This window comes from Temnothorax nylanderi, unplaced genomic scaffold (genome assembly GCF_030848795.1).
Source record: "Temnothorax nylanderi isolate EJ_2023f unplaced genomic scaffold, tnyl_v1.0 TNYL_tig0069_pilon, whole genome shotgun sequence".
In the NCBI taxonomy this organism is placed as follows: domain Eukaryota; kingdom Metazoa; phylum Arthropoda; class Insecta; order Hymenoptera; family Formicidae; genus Temnothorax; species Temnothorax nylanderi.
Window position 1 is genome coordinate 130,480 of NW_027249131.1, and position 25,049 is coordinate 155,528.

Consider the following 25,049-nt stretch of genomic DNA (forward strand, 5'->3'; position numbering starts at 1 on the left):
TTCTCTGTCTTTACAACTTTATCATCTAATAATAACTGTACACTATGGAACTGCTTCAATATCCACAAAACTAATTAAAAGTACATATGTATTTTTTACGAAGGATCGTAATCGAAACGTACGGTATCAAAGGAAAGAAAAAGAAAGTTCATAATATACCCCGAAACGCGCGAAATAGACTGAGTTAACGGATTCCTCCGATATCCGCCATTTAGTTTGACATTCTATTAATCGAGCATCCAAACGAGCGGTCTGTTATTTTATCAATCGTATCACTCGATTGCGAATTTGACCAACGCTGATCCGGGCTGAGCGCGCAATTAAACGCGCGTCGACAACGCAATTTACTCGTCTAGACCGTGCCCGCGGGAAAAGTAGGACGATCGAGACGCGATCGATAGCGGGAAAGAGTCGCCAGCCGCGCGCCGAAGTGCTTTTCGAATTTATCTCTTCGCGATTAAAACACGCTTGTGTCACCCCCCCCCCTCCCCGCGAAAGGAATACGGACTGGACGTAAAGTGCCTCTCCCTTTCTTGAGAGCAATTTACTGCATTCTGCTATATGTAATATTAAAAGTCGCTTAGCAGCTGAATAAATTCGGTACTTTTTAACCGGACTGAAGCGAGACGTACGCTCTTCCAGCTTTTTGAAAAGACTCCATCGTAGCATTATGCATGAGCTCTTACGTAATGTCAGTCAAGATTGGTGTTGAATTGATATCAAGGAAATCCTTATTACTTCTCGCTCCAAATAGCAGTTTCAATTAATGCACTTTTCAATGTCCGGATATATAAGAAGATGTTTTAAACTGTAGCGCATTGTTCTTAATCACGTTCTTAATCACTTAATACGAAGCATGGTTAATTAACATACATACATAAAATTTTATAATTTTACACTACATCGCACATTTGTAACATTACTATGTGCTTACAAGACAAGGCTTGCGGATTTATGATTGTGTAATTGTCGCGCTAAACGATTTCCATGATTCATGCGCTCGCGCGTGAATACGGTCAACGTACGTGTTATTTAGTGCGTGTCCTCTTTGATTCGCGGCTCATCCGTAAGTCCCGCACACTCCCACGGGCTCCCATCGTTAAAACTTTCCGTCGCGGAATTTTCGTGTTTTTTGCAGCGCGACGCATCGCTCGTTAGTCCCCGCCAATCGGATTATACGAGGCTCGCGCTAACTGAAGCGCTATATTCCGCAAGATAAATCGTTGTATTGTATCTCTAATGGATATATTCCAATGGGAAAATATCCTTCATGATATTTTGAATAGATTATCAGATTTACTGAATGTCATTTTGTGACAGATTGTAAATTTCTTGGAGTTAATAAAAAAAAAAATTGTATCTCGCAGACCGATAAAACGATATAATAGACACAGGTCCCTTTGAATGATGGGACAACGAAGCTTAATCAATTCCAACTTGCAGTCTCTATAATTAGAATCTTTCCAAGAAATATTTTTTAATATTTAATTAATTGTATATAATTCAGAAGCTGTTCATAACTCTTATTCATAACGATCACGGAAAATCAATTCGAGAAATTGCATGAAGAGCCGTGGGAAAAAGAGATGCGCAAAAAATACTTGCGAACGTGCACGGTACGTAGTACTTCATTCGCGCTCGTCAGCCCGACGATTCCGGAGTCGTGCATCGCGAGATAATACGACTTTTCACGTATCGTCTCTCCGTGTTCCTCCTGCCGGCGTGCTTTATTGCTATACGATAAAGGGCGGATCAATATTCCAGTGCACGTACGCGGCTTCTATCCGCTCATTCCCGCGCATATCTATGCCAGTCGAGCCAGGCTTCGTCTCTTTTCTGGTGTCATCAGATGGTACATGAAATAAAGCTCGAGTCGCGAAAGGGAGATCGGGTTGCGGCTGGCGATCTGACGTTCTTGATAGATCGCGAGCGATTCGCAGCGTTGTGACTTTCGCGAATTGACTCCAGCTGTGCTACACTTTCTTATCATAACTCTTCAGGACGTAAAACGGGATTTATTTCGAGTGACATTTGTTCCAAGCGCGGCCGTTCCACCGACGCTTTATTCAATAAATGGATAACTCGCGTAATTATGTGACGGCGAACACAGCACCGAACAATTTGCGCGTTGCATAAATAAAACGGTTGCAAGGGGTCAGTGCGCTCCCTCGTCCGCGTGACCTATCAGCGAATAATTTGGCTATTCGTCCTATAATGACGCCATTAATAATGCGTCGCGATATCGGTGCGCTCGATAATGATTAGAATATACGAGACGTCTCGCATTCATGAACGGAAATTCTTGTTTGTTATAAAGATATACGGGACGTGAAAATGTCGCGTAATATGTACCTATATTTTATTTTATTTAAAAATATTCATAAATAAAAGTACGAATTTGTCCCGTATAATTTTGTTATTCGCTGCCAAAAATAACGACTTGATTGTTTCGGTTAATCCGTAGGTCGATTTCGCGTGTCCATTAAAAAAAAAAATACATCCGGATAAACCGTGCGTTTCGCTCGACCGCTCGAATATCGCGGCCGAGCGATTTCCGGCGGCTCCGATATTTATCCGCTCTACTGCGACGTCGATTGTCCGTGGAAACGCCGCAACTCCTGCGCGAGTTATTGCCGGGTTAGTCATCCGAGACGGACATACGCGAGTTTCGGGACGAACAGACGATAATAATTCAATTTCCTGAATTCCTGCAAAGACCCCCGTTCCACGAAACGTTCAGCCATTGCTCGCTCTCTTCCTTTTCAATCGAAGTAGCGCGTTCGGATCCAGAAATCAATATAGCTCTTATATACGAGACAACGGAGCGATTTTATAGTTATGCGATTGATATATCGGCGAAGAGGGAAAAGCGTACATGTCGAAGAAATTGAAATTATTCCGGTGAAATAAATTTTACGCTTAAGGCGCGCGAGATTATTTCGATACTTTTCGTGACGGTCCGATAGTAAATTCGACAAAGCGCCTATTGGCATCGCGTAAAACACGTGAAAAGTCAGACGCAAATTGATATAAAAGCGTATGGTAATATTCGCAAAGGCGCGTTACCATCTTGACCATCGAGCTGCTCAGCCTGAATTACCATATTGTTCGCGGAATTTATGCCCGAAGTTTCATCGGTCAAGACTTGGCTAAATGTGTGTGCGATAACCTTTAGTGTGCACCGATGTGTACTAACGCAGCCAAGCAGCGAATTCGCAATAAATCTGATCGAACTCAGAAGCAAGCTTCGTAGAAAATGAGGAAAAAAATTACGAAGGAGATTTCTGCGACTTTAGCCTTACTGATATATAATATAAAGTTACATTTTCGAGACACTACGATTACAGAACTATAAATTATGCGTTTAGTAAGGAAGAAGAATATATAACAATATTTTTATTAATCAATTTATTGATACGTCCATCCTACTAAACATGCCATAAAGAGAGCGCGGTTACAAAAAAATATAAAAGAATTAAATGATATCCAACGGGATCAAAATCCGTCTGATCCGTTAATCTTATTTAACACGCCGCAACTTCGTAATCAACGGTTTGTGATAACGTGCTTTGTCTCGCATTGAAAAATTATATTTCTAGCGACATAACGCGTAATAACGGCGCGCAAAGTCGGGATGACCGATGTCGGTATCAAATTGATAAGTGAAGCGAAGTTCATACGCTTCGCTCGCGTCACTAATTAAGACCTTTCACAATAATTCCTTTTCCAATACGCGACACCACCACCCGCCTCAGATCCGATTATATCTTCGGAAGTTCGATATATGTGTAACGAAATAAAATAGAGGAAATATCCAGATTGTAACGCGTATCCTTCACATATTTTCTTAACGAATTTACGACCGATTTTAAAACTGCGCTGATGACAGTCATTTCTATTGAACACATCTTAAATAAATAACATTTTTTTTTTGTAATTGCAGCTTACAGTATTTGTCGAAGAATGGAGATTTATTAAACGAATAGATTAAACGGTGTAACTTTCTAGCACAGAATTTATCCGCGAGAAAGCCGTGTTTTTTCCCGAAATACAAGTGTGTAACAAAAAAAATGTTGCGCATACATATTCATAGACATATCTATGCATATTTATTGTGCTCTCTTTGTTTCTTTTTGTCTGCAGATATATGCACTCCGCATATTGATTGTGTAGATTTTTTCAGCGTCTATAAATTCAAGTCTAATTGCTGACAAAAATAAAATGCTTTAAATCTTTGATACATTTAAATCAATATATGTGATTATATATATCATTATATATCTGCTAAAAAAAATTAAAACATAAAATATTGGCATAATATTTGGCGTGCGTGCGAAAACGGCAGCTAAATCGACGAGGTATGTTAAGCGTTACATCCATTTAAAAATTTTCTGGTAAATGTTTAAAACATTTTCAAGCATTTCAAGCTATTCAAAAATTCGACATCTCTCCGATCAATGCCGTAAACTGCAATTTATATTTAATGTGTCATTTATGTGCGATATTTTTTATCAAGCCATATAAAGAATCGGAAAACGGCGACATACTCCGCGGGCTTTTTCGTTTGGCATTTTTACGAGCGCTTTCATAACTTCTCTCAAACTCGAAATGAAACAGCAGTGGCGATTGACCGCGCTAACTTCTGGTGCTATCGCGCCCGTCAAAAAGTCGTCCTCTTTCGAAACCGGGCTTCCAGGACGGAGGGCCGCAAGATATTCATCGGGAAGTGGGAATTCTCCGATCGCGCGCACGAGCGCGAAAAGGGCGCATCCCCTTTAAGAGGCCCTTAGGGGAAAGTATAGTGCTTTCGCGGCTTTAACTTAGCAGCGGCGAGTCGTTGACTTGTTGAGTGGTTCATGTCAACGTGACCGGGTCAGAGCGCAGTCCGATATTTGCCGGAACAACCGACACGCCATGCCACCAACCGATGCGAGACGATGCGATGGGACGGGACAGGACGGGACAGGACGGGACCGAGAGCGCGACGCGCCGTCGACTATCCATCGACCTTATACGCCATCAGGATCCGCAATACGTCGATCGCACGCCCAGCGTGAAATCCTGTCAGCGCATTAGAATGTACATCCAAGCTGTGCCATGCGCACATCTCCGTCACACCCGAACGTCCGTATATATAGGACGGAGATTCTGGATCGATGCTCTCAGCAGAAATCGGCCGGCATTTTACAAAAAACTTTTTTTTTCATTCGATTCGATCCTGGCGCTAAATCCGCTCCAGAAGATATTTACCGCAGCAATTCATACACTGAGAGAAATAATTATTTTTTTCAAAAAAAATTTTGTTGGTTTAATAAAACCGGAAGATTGTATGTTGCCAAGCAGATGATTTGATTGGCTTAACAAAATATTTGTACAAAATATTTTGTTCTTTTTGTTCTTTTGACTATTTTGTTTGTTGACTATATTGATTTGTTCTTTTTAACTAAATATTTTATACTATCAATTATACATAATATAACATTAACTAAATATTTCTTTGAATAAATTTACTATTTTTAAAAACGTTAATGTTCTTGGTTCAACAAAATTATTTTATTGAGTTAACAAAATTTATCATTAACTTAAAAAAAATGATTTTGTATGATACCATTTTCAGAATTCAATTATTTCATTTTGTTCAAATAATAGACGTGTACTTAATTCAATAAAATAAATAATTGGATCAATAAATTGAAAAATCAACAAAATTGTTTTGTTGATTCTACAATATTTTTCCCTCAGTGTAAAAATTTATGTTTGTTTGTTATGCAGATTTGCAGATGCGTTTTTTGTAGTCGATTTTTGACACAGAAAAAGTAAGAATATTACCGATCGATCATATCGTGATAAACTATTGATAATGAAGAAGTATACGTCATTAATTAAACAATAAACTGCAATCTATTTACCTTGTTTCAAACTTCTACAATTTATAGATTGACTTAATAATAAGAAAAGGAAAGAGGAAAACAAATTTTTAATATTGTTACACTAATTACGAAACTTTATAGCGTGAAATTTAGAGATTTTTATTTTACAGTTAGAATAATGACTTGTTAACACTGTTCGTATTAGTGACTAAAAGTATCGCGAGAGTTTCTCATGATTACAGAAAGAGCTCGCAATTGTAGAATTTATTCTTGTTTTCCTACCCATCTCTACGTAGATACAGTACCTTGGAAAAAAAAGCTTTTCCGTGTCTCTCTCTTTCGTATTTTCGGAATTACGAGCTCTCGTAATTGGGATTTACACCTTTGGAGTTCACGTAAAAAAAAAAAACTGTTATGTTTCGCGAAGAACAAACACAAAAGAAATGCTCAGTTTGAAACAACAGTAAACATGAATAAACACAATGCATATAATACTATGCGTTGCATGTTTTGAAGGAAACGATTGTAAATTATTGTAATTAATTAAAGATATCCAAGTGCGGTTCTCTTAGCGGGTTTTATCGGTAGAAATTCACAACCGAGAGAGCAAATTAAACTCATTCAATCAATTCGCAAGATCCGAGAATAGAACGAAACACGACTCAATCTCATGTCTATATATTATTACGTCGATTTACGATCCATCTGAAAACAAGAATAAGAAGTATCCAGTTGAGTGCATCGGTTCGAATTTTGTGATCATCGATAATACGTCCGCTGCAATTCCCGTTATTATTGAACGCACATAAATCAGACTATTTCGAGTTGCACTAATCTAAGGAGGATAGAGAAGGATCGGCGGACGGAAGGAGAGAGAGTTTTTGTATTACCGTGATCGTCTGCCTCAGGCGTTTCTCTCCGTGTCTTTTTTTACCGAGGAAATCAAATCTAATGCGAACGTTATTATTTATCGCTCCTACCATTGAACGGCTATAAAAAGATGACTGCAAGAAATGGCTGCGTGAACTTTGCGTCTCCTGGAGACGGAACATCTTCAACCCGATTGTACAATTGTGGCTGCGTTCCGATATTCACTGCCAATTCTACTGAAAATCTATATCTGTATGTACGTAACGTAAAGACTACGTACGTAGTGTACGTAGCCTGTGTGTTACGAACAACGTGAAACAAACGAGAGAGAAAAAAATCAATTCGATATATACATATATATATGTATAGGCCCATATTTTTTTCTCAAACTGTTTTTTATCGATAAAAGCGCGCTTTTATTTCTGAGATGCTATAGTTCACGTTACATATACTATATAGCATTTTAGAAATAAAAGCGCGCTTTTATCAATAAAAGAGAGTTGAGAATATGGGCCATAGTGTACATATCGGTTTGATCTTTATATATTGAAAGTGGCGATTGACGTCGTTATTCCTTCTCGAATAATGCACACGAATTTTATACCTTTTCCATGGGGGCTCGACTTTCCATAGTGGCGTCGGCGCCTTTTGTACGTTTCGCTTTTATCACGCACTTACACGTACACACAGACGCGACATGCATCAATATACACACACGCACACACATACACGGGTATACTTTACGTGTGTCATGCCGAAAATGCATTTTCCCGCGGCGCTCGCGATGCAATCAGAAGTGGCTTGGCTTTGTGTAAGATAAGCGAGCATAAGTGCGTATGTGCGGCGCATAATATCATTTTACTTCCTTAATAAATTTGACTACGTCGCGTTGCCATTATCTTTCTTATCCTTCCGAGGTAGAAGAACAATATAATTACGTGAAGATGTTGCCAGCACGCGTGCAAGATGATTTGTAATTAAATCGTCGAGATTTACGGTATTACGTTTTTTAACTTTGGAATTGATTTTTTCCTAGCAAAACTAGGGACACGATACGCGATTTTAATACGAATTCTTTTCGAAAGAATTGACATTTAATTTGATTTAATTTCTGTTAAAAGGAAATTAATTTCAAATTTGTCAAAGAATACGCTATTCAAGTATAACGATATATAATTTAAAGACACACCTTGTATGCACTTACCCCCGTGAACTTTGTGCGCGAAAAAGAGTGCTAAAACGTTCGCTAAGAGAAGAAAATCTCTTATATACAGAGTTTAATCTCGCAGTTTTTATTTGTTGCACAGCGAGGTCTGCGATACTTACCCGTGCGGAGGACCGCGACGCGGCGGAAAGATTAAAAAAGAGGATGCATCGCGCCCCGCGGTTGCAGCCAAGTGTTGTACACGCAGTTCACACATTCACACGTATACACGCACACGTATTCGCACGTATATATTCCGCAAAGTACACGGAATCTTATATACATACACACTCGGTGTACACGTTACAGGCTGTTCCGAAACTGCCAGGCACCTTGAATAAGCCACACGCGTATCCTCGCGTCGTTTCTCTAATCAAATCTAGACATTGTCTTGTACATGGGTCAAACTGCAGAACACAATGGACATCCAAAATGTTGCTCGCGGGAGTCGTGCGTTCAAACGAAACGACTAGACTTTATTAGAAGCGCGAAAGTTAGTTAGCGCGTCTATTATTAGAAGGTATCGCATTTTAGAGATGTGTTCGCATACTTCTTCCTTAGATGTTTCCACCGCGCGAAAGTTTCGGACCATCCCGTAGAGAAGCAGAGTTTTACTCAACACTACACGATCCATTTACACTCTCCCAAAACATAAATATGTATGTTTATATTATTGTTGGGTGTATGTAAGTGTGCGTTATGCGATAGTAAAAGCCAATTACCGCAAGCTCAATGTGTTGTTGCGCGTAGGAAAGCGTTAATGTGCTTGCGCGCTAGGAAAGCTTTCTGTCTCTAGAAGGGCTGCAAGTGTGATTGTAACGCAACAAGAGGGGCAATAAACGTGTCGCCCGGGACACGGCAGGTGTGAAGAAAGCGCGCGTCCTTTACGCTATTCTCGCGGGTGCATCGTGGCGTTAACGGCTTAACGGTTTAATAGCCCGGCTTTATCGCCCGAGATTTAGAGAAAGGACCGGACTGCCAATTTCCGTTTGCCACCAAACGTCCCAGTTTACTCGTATTACTATTACGCCGCAGTCGATAACTTATACAGGATACGGCAAACACACATGGGACACGCGAGATAATATGTTCATCGTTGTACAAGGCATGTCATTATTTCCATCGGAATCAGTTATCGCCTCTCTTTTTAATAAATATTCTATTTTTAATCTTTTAAAGTCCGCGAAATTAGGTCGCATCTCTCTCCGATGTCATCTTTTCTTATTTTTAATTTAAAATATAGCTTCGGTCGCAAGAAATATTCACGCAAAATAAAAAGGTTCTTTATTGATATTCCTCGTGCGTTTTGCTAAAAGACTCGCGCGGGACACTGGACGCCACCTTTACACATACGGTTTAGAAAAATATGAGAGAGAACGGTATTAAAATTCAGAGTCAAGTAGGTAAGTTCGGCGTTAGAGGTGTCGCATAAATATGTATACTGGAGAGCGTATCAATTTGTGCTCCAACGATATCGTTAGAGAAAAACGTTTGAGTCGATAAAGAGGCTACTGTTTTCCGTCGCCCCAAAGGAGCGCCTCGATTTTACGGGTAGATCGCCACGATCAAAGGGACAGAATTCCGTAAAAGTGTAGTTTCATAGTTTTCTCCTATCGAATGCGAGGGGCAAAGTAACACGTTATTCACCCCCAGTCGTTTTTCCATCCAGGTCTACAAAAATTCGGTTTGTCTTGTCCCTCGGGATACGTCTCTTCAATCTTTAAGTAACTCTCTCGAGTGGATAGAGAATAATGTCATGAAAGTATTATGGGGTATTAAAAATTCGATGAAATTAGCAGTGCAGGAATATTTGATAGATACCTGATCGTAAAAACGACTTCATAGAAATTACTTTTATACAATAAATAATATGGAAAAATTATCAAAATTTAATATACCGTTGCATTATGTTTATAATTAGAGAGGTTTTTAAATACAATCTCTTAAATCAGATTATCTTCGTTATTTATTATTACGCGGAGAAGATAAAAATATCGAGCGAAACCCTCATTAACACTCGGACAAGTAAAACGGAAGCGAGAAACATTCCAATAATCGCGTGCACTTGATGCTAACGTGCCGTGCGCGCTGGAAATGCAGCGATCTGTCAACGAGCCGAGTTCGGCGGGGTGTGAAAATCTGCGAGGGTTTTCAGCTCCACTTCTACTTCCGCATCCGCCGCGTCGTTGGCCCGGGGGGCCTCCAGTTTTTTCTCCCCCCACCTCGAATTGGACTCGTGAGCTTTCTTTTCCCTCGCGGGAAAATAGGTCGCGGTCCGCGTCGCGTTGAAACTCGGTTATAAAGCGGCGAGCGCGGCGCGTTACACCTCGCGTCATGATTTATGCACGCCCGGTGTTTCCGGTGTACGGTCCTTCGTACAAAGGCGCTGCAGACCCCGACTTGGACACTTGAGAGCAATCATAGCGAGATTTATCTTTGTTGAAGTATCACTTGCACTTAAATAACGACGATGTCTCGGAGACGTCTTTCACCGATCCGTCGCCTTTACGTGCACCCTCTTCCACTTTTACGTTCAAGTCGTCTGCAACGGTTAAAGCGAGATTTTATTGCGACCCGCGTACATTTCGCGGCGAAGTGGCACTGCTGCCCGTTTAATGTCGGCTTAGCTAAGCAGCTGTGCGTCGTCTGGAAGTACTTTGTGTTTCACGGTTTCATGGCTATCGTCTGTAAAACAATGACCGGACGTTTTATCGCGCAATTGGAGCGTGATCGATGGACAACGGGAGAAATCGTAGTTTATTCTCTTAGAAAATAGACACCACAGGATTTTTCTCTCAATTTTGAAGAAACTTTTTTAAATTAATTTTATAAATTGGTTCACATTTCTTTGTGATATTACAATGCTGTAACACTGTGAGAGATATTAAAAGAAATAATCGAATTATAAATTGATCAAAATACTTAAATTAAAAAATAATTGTTTTCTCTATTGGTAAACGTTATATAATCTGATAAAACACCGAAACTCCAAACTGATAAGTTCGCAAACCCGATATTGGAATAATTATTAATAATCTTAGTTTAACATCAAATTGCGATTTCCTGGATCCATCCTATATACGTAACGTTGTAATTTTACTTTTACTACTCGCATTGCATATACATTCCACGAGCTGTAAAAACGTGATCTTTCGTTGTTGTAAATATTACATCTGAATCTCCAGGAAATGAAACTCGAAAACCGCGGTAGAAGAAATTCATATAACCGCTGAGTGAAAACAAGGTTTTGCTTTTCTTTGTTAAATTGCTAGTGCAACAGATTGAATATTATGGAGACGCGAGAATAATTCAGCGCGCGCTTTTGTTTAGTCGAGAAACTTTCGAGCCAAGAAATCTGACTGGAAATCAGCTAACTCGTTAGCAAGTTCGCTGAGATGTCTACGAAAAAAAGTTCCGTTCCGTTGCCGGTGAAATAGTGTTCCATCTTTTCGAAAGAATTCTATTCGAAGAAACTCCATTCGCAACGAATTAAGTCACTTTCTCGCTTTTCGTCAGAAACAATCAAGAAATATATCTCTGATATCACTCTATATATCCACATTTATTAAGGAACAACATTGTCGAAAATTCTCTTGAGAAAAGAGCTCCTCGTGTATCCGTAAGCTTCTCTTTAATAATGTTTATCCGCATCTTAGAAACGCGTCTTCTTCTGGCACGATCTTTATGCCATTATTGCGCACAAGAAACGACCGAAATAACAAAATTATCCAGAAGCCGATCGCTTAAATTGGTGATTCAGAATAACAAGCGTTCCTTGCGTGCGCGCGCTCGAGAAGAAAGAAAAATGATTGATATTGCGAGGTCCGCGGTCGGGGTTGCCTAATGCCCGTATCACACTATAGCGATTGGCGATTGCGTCTACGTCTCTTGACCAATCAGAAAGTAGCTGCTGGCGATTACAATTCGCGATTTCCGTTCCGATTGGTCAAAAGACGTAGACGCAAACGTAAACGCAATCGCCAATCGCTAGTGTGACACGGGCATAACGAGGATTAATACATACATAACAAGAGCACAGAGGGGGGACAGCCGAGACGAGCTCGGTCTGCAAGCTTGCACTCCACACGAATTTCCCCCCCCCCCCTCCCGCAATCTCGGGACCGCACGGCAGCGCTCACCCCGGGTGCAGGTGCTTACGATCTAATCTGATTCGCACACGGACTCGCACTCGGGTCGCCGACCCACCCTAGCACAATTAGGCGAACTACAGAAACGTGCATCCGTCGAAGCTACGGCTTAGTGCCTCGCAGATAAAGCCACCCCCGGATTCTCCACGGACTACGTGCCGCGCTCGGCGATGTGTATCGCCACGTTATCTCCCTTGACGGCGTTTAAATGTCGTTTGGGGAAAATTGCCGCGGGAAAAAGAGACTATATGTGACAAACGGGAATCTTCTCGGGATAGGAGAAATTTATCAGAGCAAGCCAAACACTTCTCATTCAGCTTGCTGTTAGCAATAAATTAGTATTAATCGTGTTAATTATATAGACGACGTATCTTAATATAAAATTTTCACATTTGGACTTTGCATCGCAATATCTCCGCTCGTAGGGCACGTAAGAGAAAAATAAAAACACTTTTCTTTATAAATCGACCCCAAGCTATCGATCAAGCCTACTTAGAACTTGATCCGTTCACTCGTTATTGAGATCTCAACATCTCGAGTACTCGCAAGTCGTCGCGTCGCGTAAAAGAGTCACGGTGCGGTGTCGCTTCGCGTGTACTTGGCGCGAGACACTACCGTGTATCTTGATTTGTATCATTATATCGATAAAGTTTTAGATTGAAGAATGTCATTTTATCACAGATTATTATTGTCGATGGGGCTTTACTTGCATGAAAAATCTCTTAACTGGCACATTTTTTAAATGCTAATTGTAAGCATTGTCTTCACTACATTTGATTGCCTTTAAAGTAAGGACTTGTGTTTTCTTCAATGAAGAATATATCTCAATTTTTATCTCTTATTTCATATATAATATCTTTAAACTAATTTTTATAGAGTTCAAATTAAATAACTGGAACATTTCATAAATATTTCGAATAGAACATTTCAATCTTTATACTTCTTCGATAAATTGAATGAGCCTCTTATTGGAATGTTTTATTATTTCCGATCAAGTTATCAAGAAACGCTATAGTATCTCGCGCCAAGTATATTTTATTGATAAAGTACATCCGTGAGACATTATATCTTTACAGGAATAAAAATGCTTTTCTGGAAATAAATCGTTATTCTTTTTAAATAAGTCAGTATTATATATGTTAAAGATGCAAATATTGGGAGAGAATATAGATTTTTCTGATTATAACGATATCGCGCGGTGACGCATATGAATGCAAGAATTTATTTGACGAATATATGCGTGTATTTTTCTTTTCGATTTATGTCATTCAGATAAGATGACGTCCTCGTCATCATCTTCTTTGCAAAATTCCAAGAATTTTGTTGCCGTAATAAGCAATGAACTCTTACGCTGATTATAGAAAATTCTTTCTGCTAATTCCCTTTTACGTAAAAACTTAGTTTTATAATTAAACAATTGCAAAATTTTCAACGCTCTGCATGAGCAAATTGAATAAAATTTCTATTTTCTAAATTTTTTTCTATTAAACAATTTTAATTTTCCATTATTCGAAAGCTGAAGATATATGATTGTACAATGCTGTTTTAAAAAATATTGTAATGACAAAATTAAAAATTTTAATTAAATAACACGGAAATTGTAAATTTCGACGTTGCATTCCGTTAAACATGCTCGTCGAACTGTCTCGCTACTCTTCAATCAGTCTATGATTGGCAAAACGTCCCTGCGCGGTGCTGATTGAGAAATTGTCGCTGGCAATTATCGAGACCACGTGAATAACATGAAAATTCAGCGTATATCCAATCAGAATAAGCACGTCTCTCACTCATCGATGTAACTTCGTGGACCGACTTGCTCGTGAGGATAACGAATAATAATGTTATTTGCAATCAAGCGCAATCAGCCCCGGGAGTTAATCCAATCCGGGACTAATGCTAATCCATTCGGTCAATTTGCATTGCAACGGCTAAACTTCCCAAAGTCTCGTTCGGTATTTTATAAGGTGGCCCGCAAGTAACCGCAAGATATGTATTTAGATTTATGCACGGATTGTATGCGTAAAAGCATGTGTAAGTAGAGACAATTACTTGCGGGACACCATGTAAAATAATGAGACAAGATTTTAAAAAGCCGAATCCTTGGGTGATGCAAACGCAGTCGGATATATTTTGTGTCTGTAAATTTAACGAGAAATATTCAAATCTGTTTCAGTCTGTAAAAATCAGATTCGAAAATACTTCGACCACGTTTAGTCAACAAGAGAAAAACTCCAAAAATATTCCTGTCACTTTCAGTTAACAGATGCGAATCTGGGAGTATTCATTCGCAATCGATAAATGCAAATTCAAAGATACCATATCATTTTTAGTCGAGCTACGTCAGAGCTCAAAATATTCTAATTATTTTTAATTTTTTATAATAAAATTTCCTCAATTACTTTTAAGAAAGTTATGTCCAATCACTTTCAGCGATAACATGTCAAATCCAAGAATATTCTATTCGATTTTAACATCACTATATCGAAATTTCGACTATTTGAAAGTATACCCCCGTTGTATGCAATCGACGCGTGATAATGCTGCTCTTATCGGAAAAAACATGGCGCCTGTTACTGATCGAATCGTTATCTTCTATAGAAGACCGATGACGAGCGTTTAGCATCCGCGAGAGTTTTCCGCAACTTAAAATGTGGGTCGCTCGATAATTGCCAACGATCGGGCGACGCTGTTCCAACGTGGAATTCATTAGCCCGATTTATCTTGATCTCCTGCTCCTCCGGGGTGCTATTTCCGGTAAGGCCACTTCCCCCTTAGGCGATGATACACGAGCAACATTCTCGATTACATAAACGAGAGGTCACGGGCTTGACAGGCGTGAGAAACGGAAATAAAATTTACACACAAAAAAAAGAAATGTCAAATCAAAACTTATATATTTAACGCATCATTGTTTCATATATGTATACGCAACAATCTATAATCTTCTTATAAGAATTTTGACTTTTTATTTCAACTTTTTTTCTTGGTTTAACTGTATAAATCTTCATTCGAGTAAGTTTTCTTAATTCGTTTAACGCAATATTATCTTATTTCAAGATTTCTACGTTGAAACTAAAAATATTTTCAATTCAAGGATATTCTTTTTTTCTGTGCAGGAAACACAAAGGCACTTGAGAGAAATCTTTAAAGCCAGTTGCAGTTCAATATTATTCAGAGCTCGCTTTAATTAATTATATTTTCCTTCTCCGCCATGTGACACTATTATTAGAAAGAAACAGCGAGTTGTTGAACTAGGCTTATTTAATCTTCTGGTACAATCTAGATTTTCGATGCAATTACAATCTATTTTACAAATATTCTTAAAATTTTAGAAATGGCTTTTCAGCTTTCTCTCTCGTATTCTTCCTCGCGAAATGTTTGCATTACCATTCGCGATTCCTCGTTTGGCAATTCCCATATGGTACAAAATTTATTCGAATTAACGATTGCATCGTCCAGAGAAAAAGCAAGGTAAACACGCAACAACCTTGTTCCATATAAGCATATCGTCTTCCTGAGTTTATCTTTTTCTCATCCTTCTCATCAAAGTTCCTCCATTTTAGTGGTTGTCAGTGTCAACGTCAGGTGCGGCGAGGCTTTTTCAAAAGCTAATCCTCGACGCCGTATTCGAAGGCGTGGCGTAATTTTTCTTATCACTTTTCGTTCAATATTGTCTTTCCATTACCACCACGTGTTTAAAAAGGATGAACATCAATAGATTATGTAGATCAATTGCTTTCCAGGCATAAATATATTAATATGATTTTAATATATTTATTATAATTAAATTTTTTATTGCTTTTTATGGATTGCTTGATGAATGAATGCGTTAACAGTGCACGAACTCAACTCTCAATCAGACCGATTTCGTGATAAGAGATAAAAAAATAAAAAGCTAAAAAGGTAAAAGAGAGAGATATTTTTAAAAAGTGCACGCGCGTAATGGATTTATAGCTTGATATAAATGTTCTCAAGAGTCCAACTATTGCCACTTTTGTACCATCAACTTTGTTTCAAACATGAAACTGTCTCCTCGTGAAATTTAATTGAACCGTCAAGTTTGTCAAAACTTAGAGATCAACGTTGACGAGCCTTATTCGATTCGATAACAATTTTTTTCATTGCTCGATATAAATAAATCTTTTTTTCGTTCGTCGCGATAACCATCGCGACAAGATAAATGAATCGCGTTTGCAACGATGAAAAAATTGTATTTGCGTATTCGAGCGATTCAGCTGTCGTTTCGGGCTCTACAAAGAATGTTTCTATTTGTTTAAAAGGTTACACTTTTATTTAAAAAAAAAATAGAAAATTTTAGTATTGCAGGGAAATTCTGGTCAGAATTCGGTAGCGGAATACCATTTTGCTCATTTCTGAAAACGGCAATTTATTTTCTGCGCTTCATGCCCGCGGATTAAATCAGAACTGGAAAGGTTCGTATATTTTGGGTCGCCTGTGCAGCCAAACGAAAGCACAAAACGCAGTTATGAAAGCTCGAGTTCACGCTTGCAGAAACCGGGGGCGTTTGCCGGATGGTATTATGCAAACTATGATTTCATTCGGTTGCAAACACGTGGAATTTATGCGCCAGCTAATATCATGCAAGCCACTTTGCACGGCCTGTGCGTCGTCCACTCAAGAGACTCCCGTGCAAATGTCGCGAAAATTCCGCAGCTGTTAGATTTTTCAGATTGTCGTCAACTTTCGTACGCCGCGTCCTTTGCTAGCGACATGACAAGAGAATTGAAACGTTGAAAATATAAATGGAGCACATTATATGTTTGACATTATGTTTTAAGAAATTCCATAGTATTACTTTTGTAGCAAATTGTAAAAGAACAAGGACATCAGAATTGTAAAATAAATTCTTTATTTAAAAATACGTTTAAGTTACAATATTTAAATATTTGAATAAGATACAAGCCGTTTTCGGTCTAAGCTTAGATCTTAGGCAGCTCAATATTAATTTTTCCGTATATATGTATTATTAATAACACATATATATATTCCAACGTTTTACTGCGCGCCGATCACAGCCGGACTTGAAACACAGTTGTCGTTGGAACATTAAAAAACCCTGCCTCAGTGGTCGAATTGGTACGACGCCCTACACGGAATGAGGGAAGTTCCAGGTTCGAATCCTGGCTGAGGTAATATTTTTCGCAATAAATTCTTCACAGTTTTTAAATAATTAAATCGTGTCGATTTCATTGTGGGGAGGGAAAGGATTTTTTAATGTTCCAACGACAACTGTGTTTCAAGTCCGGCTGTGATCGGCGCGCAGTAAAACGTTGGAATATATATATGTGTTATTAATAATACATATTATATATACGGAAAAATTAATATTGAGCTGCCTAAGATCTAAGCTAGACCGAAAACGGCTTGTATCTTATTCGATTGTGTTTCATAGCGGTCTTGTTTTCTCTTATTATTTAAATATTTGAATATGCATGCCAATAAAATTGGATTTCAAAGCATTTAGTTACATTTACTTGGATAATTTGGATATTTCAACTATTTGGAGTTTATAAATAAAATAAATAATTAACGTGCAGATACTTTAAATTTGCATTTAAAAAAAAATTGAATCTGCTTCGTTTATATTTTTAACGCGCTCGGAGGGTTCGCGTTCCTAAAATTCACGTAATCTTCACGATTGTAGGCAAAGAATAAAACATGAAATTAAGTCTGTTTAGAATGAAGTACGTTTGTTCTAGAGAAAAGCGTTTTCCTCATAAAATGAGAATTTCACAAATCTCGAGTTTCATTTTGCAAACCTCGCAAATCTCGCAAATCTCGTAATTATTCATCTTGCACCGCGGCGGTCCGTCCGTTCCTTCGCGAATCTTTCTTTCAATTACTCATCATGCGGCCAACTTTTCGGAGATAATTCAAGATCTCCGTTGTCCGAGTCTCTCGATTAAGCACGAAAGTGAGACAAGGACGAAGCGGATCGTGAAAAGAAAAAGGACGGCAGTCGCGGCATCCATCATCTTTCGGCCGCAATTCATCATACGCCGGGCCGTTCCGCGAGCGCCGTACCGATAGCTAACGACAAAAAATCACTGTCCTACGAAATCGATTCGTCCGCCCATCGTAACTTCTTCGTCGACGTCAAGTGCCCGCCGGCAAAAAGCTACGGGCCCGAAGAAACGCAATTAGTCGACTCGACGTGGACGCATCGAAATTACTTGGTCCGCGTTCCTCCCGTTTAAATGGCGACACGGAGTAGAAAAAGGAAAGAGGACAGACACAGAAATACGAGAGATCTTGAGTAAGGGCAACTGCAGTCTCTCACAATGTTATTGGCCCTGTCACGGTAGAGCTTTTTTGCTAAAGAAAAAATATTTTAAGAACGCGGCGTACACTTGCGTCTAAATATTTGCTGGCGTTCATCTCTATGTCGGATTGTCGATTTTGCAGAAAAAATGAGAGGAGACAGGCGAAAGTATGAAAACGGGGAAAAGGGTGGCTGCTATTTTCTGATTAAGGTTTTATTGATCTTGATACAACTTTTATAATGAAAAAAAAAAGGGAAGAGAATTTCTCGCAAATGACGAATTCTTTCTGACATCGAGAACAGCGCAGTCTACTAATATCTATTTACCTATTGCTATATTCATCTGTTGTATTTGCAATGCAAAATTTTTCTGTTCTCAATCGTGAAAGTGTTTGCAATTAAAATGCATTACGATACGGCGCGTACCGATCGAGCGGAACGCACGCGAGGAAAAAACCGGCGGAGTATTTTAGAATGTTAAGTGACTGTGCGCTCGCTCTCGCACGGCCACAAAGTACAATTTAACCCGCCCACGATGCGAGAACCCGCGCGCTCTTCATGGTTGAATACAGTACACCCCGTACCGCCTTTCGCCGTCATTCCCCCCCTCACATATCTTCCCTCGCCGTGTCTAGACACCGTAAGCCCGGCTATCTAAACCGCCTCATCGAATCACCCTTTCAACCCATCCTCCATCACATCAAGCTCGCCTTCTATCGCATCAAAAGATCAACACTGATCTTTCGATCAGCAAAGCTCCTATTCTCGAGGTTCGTGCGCCGTGCGAGAGATCGATTTTCGCGAAGCGCGATAAATTCAATATATGTATCATGCAAAATTTCCAAGCAAGTTCGCAAAATTTCGCCGTGTTTGAAGACCAAAAGTGACGAAAACAAAGCGGTATTTTCGTTTCCTCCGGCGAATGTAGGTGAAGTTAAAATTGTTTTCGCGATCGATTATACGCGGTATAACAAAAGCAATAGGCGACGATGCAATAAGTGGAGCACGTGGAACTGCCATGACTATCTCAGTCAAGCAATCTCCAACGTATCGGCGAACTAGCTGTCTTGGCGGCGATCCTTTAGAAGGATTCGTCTTCTCAAATAAATCAATAAACAATCTACTCACGCGTTATTATTTCTGCGAGTATCCTTTAACATCCGCGCCAGTCTTTCGGCATTCACGACAAAGATTATATTATTTAAAATCTCTGTGCTTCTTTTTTTTTATACCAGTCGCGAAGTTGCCAGCGGGCACTGCGAAATTCGAAACATTCTCGAAAAAGAGTTCGAGAAACGTTCAAGTGCGTCTCGTTTGACCGATGTTACATCGCCCTAGCCATTTGTACCAGTCGATTCCATTCCGAGCTTGCAACTTTGAGAGATCTTCCGGCGACATTCATCACTGCTTAAAAAGTACGCGCGTCTCGCGTCCTTTGTAACTTACGTCTGTTCCCCGTCTGTTCTTCTTCCCAAGTCGCGAGAAAACGTTCACAAATCGTCGGACTCCTATTGGGCTTCTATCTCCCTTTGTACGTCAGTTAGTCTGAAACAAACGCAGTTTGGAAAAGTGCCACGCGGAACTCTTTATTTTTCAAAAAGTCCGAGTAGAAGAGCTACAAAGATAATATACTGATCATTGCAATGAAATTTTTCTTCGAAACATTTCTTCGTATTTTAATTTCACCGTCGACTTGAGGAATTTATAATTTCTGATAAAAGATAAGGCTGAATGAGAATATACTTTTTTTATATTTTAAGCAATTATTGTAGTGCTAATAATCTATTATATATATATAATAGAAATAATCGGTATATTAAATTAATTTATGTACAAAACATTTTATTACGAAAACGACATTTAAAATACAGCAGAAAAATACAAGAGTATATGCTAGAGCTAGATGAATGCATAGAAATATAACGTCAAATGAATAATAATTGTAATAAAGCGATACCGCGGAGGGGAGAGAGAGTAAGTGCTGTAGATTTTCTTCGTGGAACGGGAGAGTAAATTGGCGAGATAAATGCGAAGCGGGTGAATCACACGTAACGATTACGAGACGTGCAAGATAACGCAATTTTTAGAGAAAAAGGATTGCGCGACGTGCTTCGACTGATAACGCATATTCTTTAAATTCCGTTTTCGTCCGACTACACCCGCGAGATTAATGTGGCAGCCTGTCTACACTTCAAAGGATCTTTAGCGAAGTTCGCCAAGATCAGATGGTACGGTACCCCCGGTACACGCCGCCTTTAATTAATTCCGTCTGCAGCACCTCGATTTCGCGTGAACCTAAGTGAAATGTTATTCCGTAGCACAGGTGCGAAGTGCGCGTTCGCGAGTATAATTCTCGTTTTAGCGGAATTTTAAGCCACACGTCTGCATAATTGGGTTTAAAATCCTTGAGTATGTTGTTTACATAGCGAGATAAAATCCTTTCTTAGATACATTACCAATTTTCATTTGTAAACTTTACATTTTATTCTCGTTAAATCATTTCACACAACGATTGAATTTAATCTCGGAATTCAAACTTTTCTTATCGGAACAGACAATTATCGGATTTAAGTTGGAGAAGTGGATCGTAGAAAATCACAAATCTACTCGAGTTTTCTTGTAGTCGTTTAGCTTTTTCACAATTTCATAAATTGATACAGGACGGGAGAGGAGAGATACAAGTTTGATTAGTTTCCTTTTTAGCTGCTTTCATTAAATACACTTGAAACTTTCAAAGACGAACAGTCCCGTGAAAAAAATTTGTAACAAAATTGCGCTCTCGGCAAAAAACAGACGAACGTGATTTACAATAGTGCATGGCTCTCTGTGTCGTCGCGAAAGCCGACTGGCTCGTCAGATTTCGGGGCAATTCGGGGCGATTGCATCCTTCGGAACCGCGATCACGGGCGCGCTGCATCGAAATTGTTTGCCGGCTTTAATCTCGCCCCGCAGCCAGTGACAAAGTATCGTCCGCAAGTGCACCGTTACTCGAATCACCGGAGATGCGTCTGCCCGAGGTATTTCACGGTAATACCACTGCAGAGCGAGCGATCGCCTGGGCCAATGGTTAGACACTTACGTAACATTAAAGCCGCCGATGGCTTTAATCTCGCTGCATGTCGCTCGAATGGCTTCACAGAGAAGACAATGTTAGAAACTTAACGGCGGAATTGTTCCCGATGAGGCAACTATTTGTGCATCGGTTAACTTGGTCCCACAATAGTTGTCGTCATAATCATAACATGCAGTAAATTTTACACAGTAAATCGCAAAGTTCACGTCCATAAAAATATTACTGTACAAATTACAGCAAGTACAATTATACGGTTTTTTTTTCCTGGAATAGTAGAATTTAATTTTGCGAGATAAAAATTTCGCAGTATATTGAAATAACCGATGTCGCCTCTAACTCATTGTCGGAAGAATAAAACGTTGTACGAAGAGACAGTTTATTAGAGATAGTCAGGAGCTCGCGTAATATCTCCGCGGAAAAAATGACAATGATTATTATAAATTGGGGAGGATAAAGTTTCAGATTTACACGAGAACTAATTTTTCTTCTGGGTAAGGATTTCCATTTTCTGAGCTACACAAAGCTTCCACGGCAGTCTACAGGTCGAAAGTCGCTGTCAATGATTCTAAAAAAGAGACATATTTACACACCGAAAAGTCGCGGCTGAATGGAAACATCTCGTTAGCGTTAGGCGCATATAGCTACTGTTACAGCCTTGAATTGACGAGTGAAACCGAATCGAGTGCGCTAGTCTGGTTTCTTTCTTTGACTGCGTGTTCTTTTTACTCTGCAATGTGGTGCACACATAGATATCGATATTGTATATAAAGGCGATATACTCCGCTGATCTAGTTGCTGCTCTAGAGTGTCCTGTTGTTGCGGACCACCACAGTCGACGCTCCGTTTTTTCATTCCTTGACAATTAGCTCCCTCTGCGCTTCTGCGAACACCAAGTGCATCTCAAGACAATGCACTGAAAGTTTATTTCAGAATTATTATTGTTCGTAATTAAGCAGTTTACCGCGTGCGTGCAGTTGCAGACCGAAGCCCACGACGAACCGATATATTTGTTAAATCCTCTTTTAAGATTCGAGGAAATATATTGGAAAGATACATATAGTAATGGAATCCCTTTTATCTTGTTTATACGTTTTCATAAGAAGCTTCACTAGCTCTCCGACTGCACGCTCGCACGTCAGAGATGAATTACGTGGGCATGGAGTTCGAACGTTTTCAACGACGGCGAGCTTTCTACGCGCGCGAGCTTAATGCCAGCCGCTTTTTCTGTCACGTAGGTCGATCTAAGACACATGGACGAAAAATTGGGGAGCAACGTGGTGGACGTGGGAGTTGACCTATCCGAATTCTACATGTCGGTAGAATGGGATATTTTAGAAGTGCCTGCAGTTCGGTAAGTGTCCGTTGCGCGCCATTTTATTTGATCCTCGAATACGGAGAATTATGTTGATACATCGCTGTTTGCATTTTAGTATATAATATAAAAAATAACTCTATATATATATATATTATTGTAAAAAAACCGATCGGAGTTTTATTGGATCCGTTTATACGCGATATATTTCATAAAATTCTTAAATAGAGATTCGAATTTGAGATCTCATGAATTGTGGTTTATCGCCTTGTGTCAAAATTCAATATAAGATTTGTCACAAAGTTCATCTATCCTCTCTGGATAAAATCTCAATCTAATCCCGAAGATCCTCAAATATGGCAGAGGAATCTCTCTCAAAGCGCGTATAAAAGAGACTCCTTTCTCTTTCCTTATGAAACGCGTCTTGATATTCAATATGCTCGCCTGGCATAAGCGAAGCTTCTGGGCACGATTCAATTCCCGATATTCAGCATGCCGCGATGCAAACGGGAATCGGGTTCTGCTTTCGGAAGCTGCCGTAGTAGTAAAATGGATGTTGTCGCAGACACTTGAGGTGACTTGCCACTAGAGATGTTTAAGATATTCCGAGACATCCGATGCTTTAATGTTCGAACACTTTCGGTATTATATCTCCCATATTATAGGGATATCGAAACTGCCGCGGATAACACCCTCGATTTAAACGCCCCTTTATTTGTCACGTACCGAAGATTGGACCCTTCGCGAGAAATTCTAATCCAACGAGTAGATAAAGTCAATCGCAATCACATCCCGAAAGAGGATAATGTATAGGAGGGTAGCAAAATTTGGGTCAATCGTTCAATTTGTAATTTTCTTGTGTATTTAGGATCTACTTTTGTGTAAAAAAAAAAATTGAATGTTCGAAAAATAAATTCAAATTTATTCACGACACAAGACACACTGACTCAAGTTTGAGACCATCGGCCTGAATAGAGGGGACAGACCTGGGGGACGAGGGGGGGAATGTAGGGAAGTCTGAACCGAGTTACCGACTTAGAGAGATCTTCGACGGAGTTATACGACCTCGCGAAACTTTCCTCATAAGTCTCGCTCACCGCCGACCCTACTTACTTAAAACGTACTTATTGTCGGGGTACAAACGCCTCGCCGCGCCCAGAATAGCGGAATTTTTACGTTCTTTGGGCGATTTTTTTTCTTCTCTTTTCTTTTTACTTCATCGCCGTAATCCTACCGCGCGCCCCTTTGCTCGTTCATCGATCCGGCGATTAACCGCAATGTCTCTTGCGTCTTTTCTTCTCGCAGGAACGAGAAGTTTTACACTTGCTGCGACGAGCCCTACTTGGACATCACGTTCAACATCACGATGAGGAGGAAAACCCTCTTCTACACAGTGAACATCATCATCCCCTGCATGGGAATATCGTTTCTTACGGTTCTCACGTTTTACCTGCCTAGCGACAGCGGCGAAAAGGTAAGCCTTTCTCGTTGATGAATATTTGCGTTTATTATCGCATTTTTATGTGTACTTCTGATTACTTAGTTCTCTAAACAGTCTAAACCCACAATAAATTAATGATAAATTTATATTATACGAGGGATATCCATTTTTGACTTTTCTTTCTTACTTCATATTTCTCTAATGTTTGTTAAAAATTGGCTTATAAAATCAGTACCCTAAGATTTGCTTCTTTCTTAATTACATTAGCGCTTGTAATTCTAATTAAATCGCAAACGTAATAGCAATCGAGAATCCAAAAAATTTCGTGAAAGTTTATGCTAATAATTATCGTACAGGATATCATTCTCAGGAAAATATTATCCGAAAACAGGATACCGTACTGGATCCTGTTTTTGGATAATATTTTCAGAAATACATAACAGCGAATAAACATAACTGAAAGAGAAAGAATGAGCGAGAAAGGGACCGAACGATTAATCCCTTTATTCGCTCTCGGAAGCGGCCGCGGGGCAGACGTGCGTGAAATATGCGGCGAATTAGTTCTCTTCCGCGTGTCTGTCGGCCTCGTTATTTACTCTTATCTGCAGGTAAGAGCTAGTAGGTGGTTACTTTTGGCTCGACGGCGCCGGCGATTTTTCATCTCCACCCCGTCTTCCACCGCCATCGACTTACCACCATCTCGACTCGCGCCGTTCTCGCCCGAGAATAGATCCTTTTCCGCGCTGTCAATGCAGTGTGTATAACATGTAGTACCAAAAAGATTACTCCCACACAGGAATAAGTGTTTGAGGATATTTTTGAATATTTTTGTATATCTTTTTAGTGTC

At 39.6% G+C, this 25,049-nt stretch overlaps 1 protein-coding gene across 4 annotated transcripts in view; it reads left to right on the plus strand.

Annotated features, from left to right (window-relative positions):
- Positions 1-25,049, plus strand: part of Nachralpha4 (nicotinic acetylcholine receptor alpha4) — a 169,067-nt gene that overhangs the window by 104,788 nt on the left and 39,230 nt on the right. For all 4 annotated transcript variants that reach the window (XM_071708510.1, XM_071708512.1, XM_071708511.1 and 1 more), the window contains 2 exons: positions 22,684-22,799; positions 24,066-24,234. In XM_071708510.1, the coding sequence (XP_071564611.1) occupies positions 22,684-22,799; positions 24,066-24,234 (285 nt within the window). The remainder of the gene's footprint in view (positions 1-22,683; positions 22,800-24,065; positions 24,235-25,049) is intronic.